Source organism: Theropithecus gelada, chromosome 14, assembly GCF_003255815.1.
Source record: "Theropithecus gelada isolate Dixy chromosome 14, Tgel_1.0, whole genome shotgun sequence".
NCBI classification, from domain to species: domain Eukaryota; kingdom Metazoa; phylum Chordata; class Mammalia; order Primates; family Cercopithecidae; genus Theropithecus; species Theropithecus gelada.
The window spans coordinates 17,895,554-17,909,915 of record NC_037682.1 but is presented as its reverse complement, the minus strand read 5'-3'; the positions used below and the strand labels follow the sequence as shown (position 1 = coordinate 17,909,915).

The 14,362-nt window shown below is 43.6% G+C and overlaps 1 protein-coding gene across 1 annotated transcript in view; it reads right to left on the bottom strand.

Moving 5' to 3' along the window:
• AGBL2 (ATP/GTP binding protein like 2) overlaps nucleotides 1–14,362 on the bottom strand; it is a 55,043-nt gene that overhangs the window by 33,281 nt on the left and 7,400 nt on the right. Inside the window, exons 4-7 of the mRNA XM_025355789.1 lie at nucleotides 14,294–14,347; nucleotides 12,997–13,182; nucleotides 7,551–7,658; nucleotides 224–377 (exon numbers count right to left, since the gene is read on the bottom strand). Coding sequence (XP_025211574.1) covers nucleotides 224–377; nucleotides 7,551–7,658; nucleotides 12,997–13,182; nucleotides 14,294–14,347 — 502 coding nt within the window. The remainder of the gene's footprint in view (nucleotides 1–223; nucleotides 378–7,550; nucleotides 7,659–12,996; nucleotides 13,183–14,293; nucleotides 14,348–14,362) is intronic.

Here is a 14,362-nt window from a genome sequence, read left to right as displayed (position 1 = left end):
TTCTATAAGCAAAGTAAACAATTTAGAAAATATTTTATTTTGGGGAAAAACATAAGTAATAATTACTCCATTTTTCTTCATCCCCATAACCATTTTCCTTCATCCCCATAACCATTTCCCATCACCTCTTTCTTTCTTGCAAATACTTCTGATTCCTAATATAATTCCTGAAGACACCTTTTAGTCACTCCAGTTATCATCCCTTTGGGAAACTGTTACTCACACTCTGACAGCTTTTTGCAGATTCCCACTCTCAAACCTTGATTCAAACAGTAGAGTATTATCTTCTGGTCCTTGCAACGTGACAGCAAGTTCCTTGATAATTCCTTGTTTGCCTCCCACTCTGGAACTGGTGAAATAGGAACCTTCTGAAGGCACTGCAGAGAAAAGAGACATATTTAGGTTAGGTTCTACTCAGAATCCACTCATTCAGCAAATACTTACTGAGCCCTTCTAAGTGGTCATCACTATTCTAGACCAACAACAATGAAATTTCTAATTTTCAACTATCTTTGCAAAGACTTTTAATCTTCTTTTTTTTTTTTTTGAGACAGAGTCTCACTCTGTCACCCAGGCTGGAGTGCAGTGGCACAATCTTGGCTCACTGCAAGCTCCGCCTCCCGGGTTCATGCCATTCTCCTGCCTCAGCCTCCCAAGCAGCTGGGACTACACGTGTCCACCACCACGCCCAGCTAATTTTTTGTATTTTGAGTAGAGATGGGGTTTCACCGTGTTAGCAAGGGCGGTCTCGATCTCCTGACCTCGTGACCCACCCACCTCAGCCTCCCAAAGTGTTGGGATTACAGGCATGAGCCACTGCACCTGGCTACTGAACATCAATTTTGTTTTTAAATGAATTATGCTTTTTGTGTCATATCCAGAATCCACTGCCACATCCAAGGTCATGAAGATTTATTCCTATGTTTTCTTTGTTTGAGACAGGGTCTCACTCTATCACCCAGGCTGGAGTGCAGTGGCATGAATCACAGTTCACAGCAGCCTCTACCTTTCGTGCTCAAGTGATCCTCCCACCTCAGCCTCCTGAGTAGCTGGGACCACAGGAGTGCACCACCACACCCAACTAATTGTTTAATTTTTTTGTAGAGATGAGGTCTCACTATGTCACCCAGGCTGTTCTTGAGCTCCAGGGCCCAAGCGATCCTCCTTCTTCAGTCTCCCAAAGTGCTGAGTTTACAGGTATGAGCCATTGCATCCCGCAGATCCCTGTTTCTTTCTTTCCTCCCTTCCTCTCTCCCTCCCTTCTTTCCTTCCTTCCTTTCTTTGACAGGGTCTTGCTCTGTCACCCAGGCTGGAGTACAGTGGCACAATCATATCTCATGGCAGCCTCAAACATCTGAGTTCAAGTGAACCTCCTGCCTCAGCCTCCTGAGTAGCCTGGACTACAGGTGTGTACCACCCTGCCCGGCTCCTTTGTTTTAAGATTTTTATAGTTTCAGTACTTATCTTTAGGCCATGGATCCATTTTGGATTAAGTTTTAAACATGGTATGAAGTAGGGATTCAATTTCATTCTTTTGAGTGTGGCTATACAGTCATCCCAACACCATTTGTTAACAGAGACCATTCTTTCCCCACTGAACAGTCTTAACACCCTTGTCGAAAATGAATTTACCAAAAATATATGAGTTTATTTTTGGACTGTCAGTTCTATTTTAGCGATCTATATGCCTACCCTGTGTCAGGATTATACTGTTTTGATTACTGTATGTTCACAGTGTTTTGAAATCAAGAAACGTGAGTCTTCCAATTTTGTACTTCTTTTTCTGTATTGGCTATTCAGGGCCCTTTACAATTCCATATAAATTTGAGGATTATCTTTTCAATTTCTGCATAAAAGCCCTTTGAAGTTTCCAGATCCTAGAGGGAATGTGTTCAGTCTTTCCCCACTGAATATGTTATTCTTGTCATGTGTGGGTCACCAGGTGTCTTCTCCATTCCATTATATCAGTGGTCAGCCAGTGACCTGACAGAGATTTCTTAAACAACCAGGGCTTGGTGAGGTGTAATGGCTCATGCCTGTAATCCCAGCACTTTGGGAGGCTGAGGCGAGAGCACTGCCTGGGCTCAGAAGTTTGAGCCCAGCCTGGGCAAAGTGGCAAAATGTTGTGTGATATATACCCTGTACAAAAAATAAAAAAGCTGGGCGGTGGTGTGCACCTGTAGTCTCAGCTACTCGGGAGGCTGAGGCGGCAGGATTGCTTAAGCTGAGAGGTAGAGGCTGCAGTGATCTGTGATTTTTCCACTGCACTCCAGCTTGGGTGACAAAGTGAGATCCTATCATTCATTCATTCATTCATTCACTCACTCATTCCCAAGCCAAAAAGAAAAAAACAAAAAAAACAAAAAAACAAGCACAAAATTTTCCTAGTCTGGGCAGACTGGATTTGAGGTGAGGCTCTCCTCAACACTAAGTCAGGCTGCCAAAAACTCGATGTTAGCCTTCATCTTTAGTTGCAGAAAGCCCAACCACCAACCAGAGATGCAAGCCTAGGATCTTCTCAGGTTTTTTCTGAACATGAATGCAGCTCTAGCCATGTATACTGCATTCTCCAGTATATGTGGAGGCCCTTCCAAGTGCTCATCTCCCCAAGAATCTTTCTTCTCAGCTTCTTTCCCAGGCTTTTGGGCCTATCTGCTCCTTGACTATTTGCTATCCCTTGCCCCAGGTGGCTATGAGCAGTGTATGTCTTTAAATACTTTTGATAGATGCAGATGGCACTTGGAAAAACTGCTTTAGCCGGAGGGGGGCAGTAACAAAAGTCAGTCTTTCCTCTGGCTCCTCAAGGAATTGTGAGAAAGGTAAAAAACAGTCACAACCAGTTTGAGAATAAGGTCTACATTGTCCTCCTCCCCTCTTCCACTTCCAACACCAGCATTCCACATCAGGATCGCGGGCTGCTATCCTCATGACCTCTGCTAGGCAGGGGAATGGGGAATAGTAAGTGGGTAAACAAAAATGGCACAACAGGCCGGGTGTGATGGCTCATGACTGTAATCCCAGCACTTTGGGAGGCTGAGGCAGCCTCCTTCAAGGATCACTTGAAGTCAGGAATTCAAGACCAGCCTGGCCAACGTGGTGAAACCTTGTCTCTACCAAAAAGATAAAAAAATTAGCCAGGTGTTGTGGCGGGTGCCTGTAATCCCAGCTACTCAGGAGGCTGAGGCAGGAGAATTGCTTCAACCCGGGAGGCAGAGGTTGCAGTGAGCCAAGACTGTGCCACTACACTCCAGCCTGGACAACAGACCAAGACTCTGTCTCAAAAAAAAAAAAAAGAAAAAAACCCCAAAAAAACAAAAACAAAAATGCCACAACAAAGGCTGGGCATGGTAGTTCACGCCCGTAATCCCAGCACTTTGGGAGGCTGAGGTGGGTGGATCACCTGAGGTCAGGAGTTTGAGATCAGCCTGGCCGATATGATGAAACGCTGTCTCTCTACTAAAAATGCAAAAATTAGCCAGGTGTGATGGTAGGCACCTGTAATTCTAGCTACTTGGGAGGCTGAGGCAGGAGAATCGCTTGAACCTGGGAGGCAGAGATTGCAGTGAGCTGAAACACACCACTGCACTCCAGCCTGGGTGACGAGAGTGAAACTCTGTCTCAAAAAAAAAAAAGAGTTGAGGGGAACAGGACCTGTAATCCTTGCACTTTGGGAGGTTGAAGTGGGCAGATTGCTTGAGCACAGGAGTTTGAGACTGGCCTGGGCAATGGCGAAACCCTGTCTCTACTAATCATACAAAAAATTAGCTGGGCAGGGTGGTACATGCCTGTAGCCCCAGCTACTCAGGAGGCTAAGGTTGGACAATTCACTTGAGCCTGTGAGGTGGAAGACACAATGAGCCATGTTCATCTCACTGCACTCCAGCCTAGGCGACAGAGGAAGATTCTAAAATTTTTTTAAAAGAGTTGGGAAACATTTTTTCCTCTTGTTTTCAGAGTTGGTGAAATATTGGTATTATTTCATCTTTAAATGTTTGACAGAATTCAAACAAACCAGCCAGGTGTGGTGGGTCACGCCTGTAATCTTATCACTGTGGGAGGCGGAGGCAGGTGGATCACTTGAGGCTGGAAGTTTGAGACCAGCCTGGACAATATGGTGAAACTCCGTCTGTACTAAAAATATGAAAAAAAAAAAAAAAATTAGCTGGGGCGTGGTGGTGCACACCTGTAATCCCAGCTACTCTGGAGGCTGAGGAACAAAAGAAGGTGGAGGTTGAACCCAGAAGGTGGAGGTTGCAGTGAGCCGAGATCCTACCATGAATCTCAGCCTGGGTGACAGAGTAAGTGAGACTCTGTCTCCAAAAAAAAAAAAAAAAAAAAAAGAATTCAAACAAACCTTGTCAAGTAAGTCATTTGAGCCTGGGTCTTTTTTTTTTTTTTTTTTGAGATGGAGTCTTGCTCTGTTGCCCAGGCTGGAGTGCAGTGGTGCGATCTCAGCTCACTGCAACCTCCACCTCCTGGTTCAAGCAATTCTCCTGCCTCAGCCTCCCGAGTAGCTGGGACTACAGGTGCACACCACCATACCAGGATACTTTCTTTGTATTTTTGATAGAGAGACAGGGTTTCACCACGTAGGCCAGGCTGGTCTCAAACTCTAGATTTCAGCTGATCCACCTGCCTCGGCCTCCCAAAGTGCTGGAATTAGAGGCCTGAGCTACCAGGTCCCAGGTGGGCCTGGGTTTTCTTCCTGGAAAGATCTCTAATCATTATTTTTTGTTATAATGTATTTAAACCTTTTATTTCTTCCTTGAGCCAGTTTTGGTAATTTTCTAGCAATTTGTCCTGTTTATCTAAATTGTCTAATTTGTTGTCATAAAATTGTTAATAGTATTACCTTGTAACTTTTTTGATTTGTACTGGTTTGGTCCTTATGTTACCTTTTTCATTCCTGATTTTGATAATTTGTGCCTCTTTTCCTTTTTTTTTGGTTTAGCAAATATGTTTCAATTTTGTTGATGTTCCCAACAACCAACTTTTGGTTTGCTTTTCTCCATCAGTTTTCTGTCTTCAATGCTTTCTGTTTTTTTTTTTTTTTTTTTTTTTTTTTTTGAGATAGAGTCTCACTTTGTTACCCAGGCTGAGCATAGTGGCACAATCTTGGCTCACTGCAACCTCTGTCTCCCTGGTTCATGCGATTCCTTTGCCTCAGCCTCCTGAGCAGCTGGGATTACAGGGGCACACCATCACGCCCAACTAATTTTTGTATTTTTAGTAGAAACAGGGTTTCATCATGTTGGTCAAGCTGGTCTCAAACTCCTGACCTCAAGTGATCCACCCACCTCAGCCTCCCGAAGTGCTAGGATTACAGGTATGAGGCACCACACCCAGCCTCTTATGATGATGATGATGATTTTTTGAGATGGAGTCTCGGTCTGTCGCCCAGGCTAGAGTGCAGTGGCACAATCTTGGCTCACAGCAACCTCCGCCTCCCAAGGTACAAGGGATTCTCCTGCCTCAGCCTCCTGAATAGCTGGAACTACAGGTGCCTGCCACCATGCCCAGCTACTTTTTTGTATTTTTAGTAGAGATGGGGTTTCACCGTGTTAGCCATGATGGTCTCGATCTCCTGACCTTGTGGTCCACCCACCTTGGCCTCCCAAAGTGCTGGGATTACAGGCATGAGCCACCGCGCCCAGCCTACCACCTTCTTCTTCTTTTTTTTTTTGAAATGGAGTTTCACTCTTGTTGCCCAGGCTGGAGTGCAGTGGTGCCATCATGGCTCACTGCAACCTCCACCTCCCAGGTTTAAGTGATTCTCCTGCCTCAGCCTCCTAAGTAGCTGGGTTTACAGGCGCCTGCCACCATGACTGGCTAATTTATTGTATTTTGGTAGAGACAGAGGTTCACCATGTTGGCCAGGCTGGTCTCGAACTGCTGACCCCAGGTGATCTGCCTATCTTGGCCTCCCAAAGTGCTGGGATTACAGGTATGAGCCACCACGCCTGGCCTACATATTTTTTTTTTTTTTTTTGAGACAGAGTTTCAATCTTCTTGCCCAGGCTGGAGTGCATGGCACAATCTTGGCTCACCACAATCTCTGCTTCCCAGGTTCAAGAGATTCTCCTGCCTTAGCCTCCCAAGTAGCTGGGATTGCAGGCATGTACCGCCACACCCAGCTAATTTTGTATTGTCAGTAGAGATGGGGTTTCTCCATGTTGGTCAGGCTGGTCTCAAACTCCCAACCTTAGGTGATCTGCCTGCCTTGGCCTCCCAAAGTGCTGGGATTATAGGCGTGAGCCACTGTGCCCAGCCACATTCTTATTTTTATTACTACTTTCCTTCTGCTTGCTTTGGGTTTAGTTGGCTCTTATTTTTCCAGTTTACTAAGGTAGAAGCTTAGGTAATTGATAAGAAGCCTTTTTTGTTTTGAAATACAGGCACTTAAAACCATAAATACCCATAAATATCCCTGGCACTGGTTCATTTTGTTTTTGCATCCTATAACTGTTAATATGTTGTGGTTTTATTTTCACTACATTCAAAATATTTTTGAAGTCTACTTGTGATTTCTTTAACCCACAGGTTATTTAGAAAGATGTTATTCAATTTCCACATATTTGTGGCTATCTCATATTTCATTCTGTTGTTGATTTCTAATTCAGTTTTACTATGGTCAGAGAATGTACTTTGTATTATTTTAATCCTTTTACATGTACAAAAACTTGCTTTATGGCCTAGCATATAGTTTATCTTGGGGAATCTAACAGGTACCCTTAAAAAGAATGTGTATGACTTCAGTAGGGATGGCGAAAACAAAAAGAAGGAGTATTTTATTGTTGTTAGGTACGATGTTCTGCATATTTCTACAAAAGGCATATATTCAACCCCTAGAAGCTTAAAACTCAACACAGGAAACTGCATTACTAAATGACAGTCATATGCACATAGAACAAAGTACTCATTAAAGTACATATAGGAGGTGAAGAAAAGAAGAGTAATCTCCCCAAAGATGATCCAACATCTGATTTTCAGGAAGGAGAATAACAAGAGAGAAGCTGTTAATGGACTTAGAACTATTAAAAAGAATGTACTTTGATTTTAGAAAATTATTGAAACTTTACATCAGGCTGCTTATGACTCCTCCTCCAGGCTCCCACTCAGGTTGGCCTGGAAAAGAGTTTACCACTGGCCGGGCGCGGTGGCTCAACCCTGTAATCCCAGCACTTTGGGAGGCCGAGGCGGGTGGATCACGAGGTCAGGAGATCGAGACCATCCTGGCTAACATGGTGAAACCCCGTCTCTACTAAAAATACAAAAAACTAGCCGGGCGTGGTGGCGGGAGCCTGTAGTCCCAGCTACTCGGAGGCTGAGGCAGGAGAATGGCATAAACCCGGGAGGCGGAGCTTGCAGTGAGCCGAGATCGCGCCACTGCACTCCAGCCTGGGTGACACAGCGAGACTCCGTCTCAAAAAAAAAAAAAAAAAGAGTTTACCACTAAACTATGGATTTTTAAAATCACTTTTATTATTGAACATATGTTTATTATAACTTTGTCATGATTAACCATTCATTGTTCAGTGTGATGACAATACCTGAATCTAATTGATAGACAACTGTTCCTTTTTTCTCTCCTACAATCTCTGGTACCTTTTCATTTCCTTTAGGTTGATAGAAATATTCTGGTTGAGGTGGAGCCCACTCTGAAAGAAGACATTTTAAAAAGTACAAAATAAGAAATAATGTAAGTGGCACTATCAGAACTAATATAAAATAATAATAATAATTTTCCAAATGGCTAGTTTGGTTGAATCAAACCAAATTCCCACCCTAAATTTCCTGCTTGTTTATAAAATAATTATGTCTTGTTTCTTTCCATAAAGACTTATGAGGACACTTTTAACAAAGAGCATATAAAATGAAATAATAAACTATCCACAGAAGACCTAAAAATAAGTCAGAAAAGTCAATATAGCTGCTGCAACGGTTCTTCAAAATTTGGCCCTGACTTTCCTTAATGTCAGCAAAATATGGTCATTAACATAACTTTTTTTATTACCACAGAGGACTAAGTTCATCAATCGTTTCAGAGGAAGCAAGCCTTTTTCTTTTCTTTCTTTTTATTTTCTTGAGACGGAGTCTCGCTCTATTGCCCAGGCTGGAGTGCAATGGTGCGATCTCAGCTCACCGCAACCTCCGCCTCTCGGGTTCAAGCGATTCTCCCACCTCAGCCCCTGAGTAGGTGGGATTACAGGCATGTGCTACCATGCCCGGCTAATTTTGTATTTTTTAGTAGAGATGGGGTTTCTCCATGTTGGTCAGGATGGTCTCAAACTCCCGACCTCAGGTGATCTGCCCGCCTCTGCCCCCCAAAGTGCTGGGATTACAGGTGTGAGCCACTGTGCCTAGCTAAGGCTTTTTCATTAATACCGAATTTAAAAAGATTTCTTTGGCTGGGTGTAGGGGCTCGTGTCTGTAATCACAGCACTTTGGGAGGACAAGGTGGGTGGATTACCTGAGGTCAGGAGTTTGAGACCAGCCTGGCTAACATAGTGAAACTCCCGCCTCTGCTAAAAATACAAAAATTAACCGGGTATGGTGGCATGTGCCTGTAGTCCTAGCTGCTCGGGAGGCTGAGGTAGGAGAATCGCTCTAACCCGGGAGGCGGAGGTTGCAGTGAATCGAGATCATACCACTGCATGCCAGCCTGGGCAAACAGAGCGAGCCTCTGTCTCAAAATAAATAAATAAATAATAAAAAAATAAAAAAATAAAAACATTTCCTTTGTGGAACTTGAACAACTTTTCAATATCATTTTTAGAACAGTAGCCACTGATTAATTCCAAGAGCATACAAAGATATACCTCAGTAAAATATTATATGAATTTATTTTCTCAAAGATTATGGGAAGTGACGAGGTTTTGACAATTTAGTTTAAACAATAAGGTGCTTGCACGCCTGTAATCCCAGCACTTTGGGAGGCCGAGGCGAGTGGATCATGAGGTCAGCAGATCGAGACCAGCCTGGCCAACCTGGTGAAACCCCGTCTCTATTAAAAAATATAAAAATTAGCACTTTGGGAGGCTGAGACAGGCGGATCACAAGCTCAGGAGATCGAGACCATCCTGGCTAACACTGTGAAACCCTGTCTCTACTAAAAATACAAAAAATTAGCCGGGTGCAGTGGCGGGTGCCTGTAGTCCCAGCTGCACGGGAGGCTGAAGCAGGAGAATGGCGTGAACCCGGGGGGCGGAGCTTGCAGCGAGTGGAGATCATACCACTGCACTCCAGCCTGGGGCGACAGAACGAGACTCCGTCTCAAAAAAAAACAAAACAAAAACAAAAACAAAAAAAAATAACAAAACAAAAATTAGTCAAGCTTGGTGGTGGGCACCTGCAATCCCAGCTACTCAGGAGGCTGAGGCAGGAGAATTGCTTGAACCCAGGAGACGGAGGTTGCAGTGAGCTGACACGGTGCCACTGTACTCTAGCTTGGGCGACAGAGTGAGACTCCGTCTCAAAAACAACCACCACCAATAAGGTGCTTATTAATACAATTTAGTTTAAACAATAAGGTGATTGTTAATAAGTTTCTTTGAAAAATTTTTTTAAAAGTTGCTTTATAAAAGATCTTGTAGTTGGCCGGGTGTGGTGGCTCACGCCTGTAATCCCAGCACTTTGGGAGGCCAAGGCAGGCGGATCACGAGGTCAGGAGTTTGAGACCAGCCTGACCAACATGGTGAAACCCTGTCTCTACTAATAAAAAATACAAAAATTAGTCGGGCATGGTGGTGCACGCCTGTAATCCCAGCTACTCAGGAGGCTGAGGCAGGAGAATCACTTGAACCTGGGAGGCAGAGGTTGCGGTGAGCCGAGATTGTGCCATCGCACTCCAGCCTGGGCAACAGAGCAAGACTCCATCTCAAAATAAAATAAAATAAAATAAAATAAATAAAAAGAAAGATCTTGTAGTTTAGTGAATTATCACAGCATTAACTTGGTTATTAAATTCCAGTTTCCTTGCTGGGGTTGCGGCTCACACCTGTAATCTCAGAACTTTAGGAGGCCAGGAGGATCCTTTGAGGCCAGGAATTTGGGAACAGCCTGGGCAATATAGTGAGACCACGTGTCTCTATAAAAAAGCTTTTTAAAAATTAGCCAGGCGGCCAGGCGCGGTGGTTCACACCTATAATCCCAGCACTTTGGGAGGCCAAGGCAGGTGGATCGCTTGAGGTCAGGAGTTCGAGACCAGCCTGGCCAACATGGTGAAACCCTGTCTCTACCAAAAATATAAAAAATGAGCAGGGTGTGGTGACACGTGCCTGTAATCCCAGCTACTTGGGAGGCTGTGGCATGAGAAGCACTTGAACCCAGGAGGCAGAGGTTGCAGTGAGCCAAAATGATGCCACTGCACTCCAGCCTGGGCAATAGAGACTCTGTTCTCAAAAAAAAGAAAAAAAGAAAAAAAATTAGCCAGGCATGGTGGTGCATGCCTATAGTCCTAGCTACTCAGGAGGCTGAGGTGGGAGAATGGCTTGTGGCCAGGAGTTCAAGGCTGCAGTGAGCTGTGATCACACCACTGCACTCCAGCCTGAGTGACAGAACAGGACCCTGTCTCAAAAATAAAATATTAAATTAAAATAAAATATAAAGTAAAATAAACTCCACTTTTATTTTTCCCCTATATTTTCAGACTCATCTCTTTTTAATCCTCAATGTTCTATGGTTGCCCAAGCATGCCATGCTCTTTTTCTGTTTCTTCCAACTGAAATACTTTTCTTTGACCCTCTTAATTGGATCATTTCAAACTCATCCTTTAGATCTCAGCTTAGATGGCAACTCCTTTTGAAAACTTATGCTGATCTCTAAGCTGGGTTAGGTATGCTCAGGTGGACCAAGCACTATGCAATTGCCTGGTAAAATGTTTAACTTCCTCACTAGTTCATGAACTCTGGGTCCATGAACTCTCCACTTTGTTCATCACTATTATCTCTAGCACCAGGCACTGTACTTAGCATATGACAACACATATGAACAAATATTATAAAGCAGGGAGACAGAAAATGAGGAACATCCAGCTGGGTGTGGTGGCTCACACCTGTAATCCCAGCACTTTGGGAGGCTGAGGCGAGTGGATCACGAGGGCAGGAGTTCGAGACCACCCTGGCCAAGATGGTGAAACCCCGTCTCTACTAAAAATACAAAAATTAGCCAGGAATGGTGGTGTGTGCCTGTAATCCCAGCTACTTGAGAGGCTGAGGCAGGAGAATTGCTTGAACCCAGGAGGCAGAGGTTGCAGTGAGCCAAGATGGAGCCATTGCACTCTAGCCTGGGCAACAGAGCAAGACTCCATCTCAAAAAAAAATAAATAAATAAAGAGGAATATCCAGTTTTTTATCCAGTAGTATAAAGCAGAGACACACATGATGTTTGCTAGACTTGTTCTGGTAATTAGAGAAGTCCCCACTTTCTAATGCAACCCACTTCCATAAATGCTTAATCCATAAAATGGATGAAGAAGATTGTACTTGCTCCAAGAGCTCACAGGTATGACCCATAATGTCAAAAAAAAGTCTCCACCATTCCGACAAGAAAACTCCAATACACTCAAAATATAACTAAAAACAGTAAAAACTATGTTGTGGTATATGTAGTCTTCAATTATACCAAGACTGGTAAAAATACCACATAACCAAACACATTAATACTGAGACAGGGTAGCACCTCTGTATTTTTAGATAAGATGCTATGTCCTCCCTCCAAAAAAAGAAAAAGAAAAGAAAAAACCCACTGAAACAGGTTAATCTAGAAAACAGATTTCAGTATTTATATATTTTGTCTTCTAGGAAGGTATCCTCCCATTCTGAAAAACTCAGAAGCATTCTAGTTTACACATTAGTATGATTTGATTTTGGTGAGTTTATATCAGTTTCTCACAGTTTAATTGTTTCAGGGTGAGTTAATAAATGTTGACTCTAGGCCTGGTGCAGAGGCTTATGCCTGTAATCCCAGCACTTTGGGAGGCCAAGGCGGGTGGATCACTTAGGGTCAGGAGTTTGAGACCAGCCTGGCCAACATGGAGAAACCCTGACTCTAATAAAAATATAAACACTAGCTGGGTGCAGTGGCCCAAATCTGTAATCCCAGCACTTTGGGAGGCCGAGGCAGGTGGATCACCTGAGGTTGGGAGTTCGAGAACAGTCTGACCAACATAGAGAAACCCCGTTTCTACTAAAAATACAAAATTAGCTGGGCATGGTGGCACACGCCTGTAATCCCAGCTACTCAGGAGGCTGAGGCGGGATAATCATTTGAACCCAGGAGGCAGAGGGTGCAGTGAGCTGAGCTCATGCCATTGCACTCCAGTCTGGGCAAGAAGAGCGAAAGTCAGTCTCAAAAAACAAACAAACAAACAAACAACAACAACAACAAACTAGCCAGGCATGGTGGCCGGGCACCTGTAATCCCAGCTACTTGTGGGGCTGAGGCAGGAGAATCGCTTGAACCTGGGAGATGGGGGCTGCTGTGAGTGGAGATCAAGCCACTGCACTCCAGCCTGGGTGACGGAGTGAGACTCTGTCTCAATAAATAAATAAATAAATAAACAAATGTTGACTCTGTCCTGCCTTATACTTAAGCACATAGGACTTAACATTCTCAGGTCTTGTAATAAAGTCAGGCAGAAGGCCAGGCTTGGTGGCTTATGCCTGTAATCCCAGCACTTTGGGAGGCCAAGGGGGGCGGATCATGAGGTGAGGAGTTCGAGACTAGCCTTGCACACAAGGTGAAACCCTGTCTCTACTTAAAAACGCAAAATTAGCTGGGAGTGGTGGTGCGCACCTGTAATTCCAGCTACTCAGGAGGCTGAGTGAGGAGAATCACTTGAACCCAGGAGGCGGAGGTTGCAGTGAGCCGAGATTGCGCCACTGCACTCCAGCCTGGGCAATAGAGTGAGACTTCTTCTCAAAACAAAACAAAACAAAAACAAAAAAAAGTCAGGCAGAATAGATTAGCAAGACCACTTCACATAAGTCATATTACCAATATGATGAATGTTTTCCTTGATGACCTCACATTCGATTGGCCATCTTGGAGCCAGCAGTGGCCTCTTGGTAGACAAAATGGAAAAGAGCTCTTGGGGTTCTCGAAGACGTGGATTTACTTCATCCAACTCATCATAAAGAAGCTGTCTGCTCCTAAGATGTGGTAAACTCAGCATATGTGAATCTGCCAAAGGGAAAGAGAGTAAGTGAACATCTTCCTTTTCCTCCTTGGGAACTTTACTGCTCATCTATAACAATGAAACTATTTTAAGCATTATATTAAAATATTAGCACAGATACATGATTATTTGACATGTTTCTCCTTCAAGAAGATTTAGTCCAGAATAACAGGCTCAAAATTAAAAAATGTTAAAATTCTGCACAGTCTATTAAGTGTTTAAATATAAAACTTTAGGGTAAATAAAAAACCTTTTTTTTTTTAAATTAAATTTAATGGTCCAAGACATTTCAACAGTTGGTTACAATGAATAAGAAGTTACTTAATGTGCTTTATTATTTTTGTTTAGCTAGTGGCAAGAGAGGGAATTTCAATATATCCATTGCCATTTTAGAAAAAAGTACATACAACTTTATTCTTTTTTTCTTCTTTTTTACCAATTATAGTGAAATAACCTACAAATAAAATTTCAGGACCATAATATTACCATACCAAGGAAAGAGAGACATAAAGAAGATGGAAAGAGGAAGGTGAGATAAAGCGTGAGATGGGGCAGAAGAAAGAATCAGAAAAAAAGGGAAGAAAAGAAAGGCTTTCAGAAAGGTAAAAAAGAAAGGAGGGGCCAGGCACCGTGGCTCATGCCTGTAATCCCAAAACTTTGAACTTTGGGAGGCCGAGGTGGGTGGATCACCTGAGTTCAGGAGTTCGAGACCAGCCTGGCCAACGTGGTGAAATCCTGTCTCTACTGAAACTACAAAAATTAGCTGGGTGTGGTGGCACATGCCTGTAATCCCAGCTACTCAGAGGGCTGAGGCAGGAGAATCTTTGAACTTGGGAGGTGGAGGTTGCAGTGAGCTGAGGCTGCACCACTGCATCCAGTCCGGGTGACAAGAGTGAAAGTCTGTGTCCAAAAAAAAAAAAAAAAAAAAAAGGAATGAGGAAAAAAGAAAAAAATGGAAATGAAAGGGGGAACTAAAGGCTGAGGATCCTTCAGTGCTCATCAGGCATCAATCCCATTCCTGTCTGGTAATTCTCGGGTTTGGTGGGAAGAGCAGGTGATGAAGACATAGTCCAAAAAAGGAGCTTGAATTTTCTGGTCTGGAAGGACATGAAATACCTCTGTTGATGGCTTCTATTTGTCTGTGCACAGCTGAAGATAAACTGGTAGGCCCTAGAAAGAGGAAGA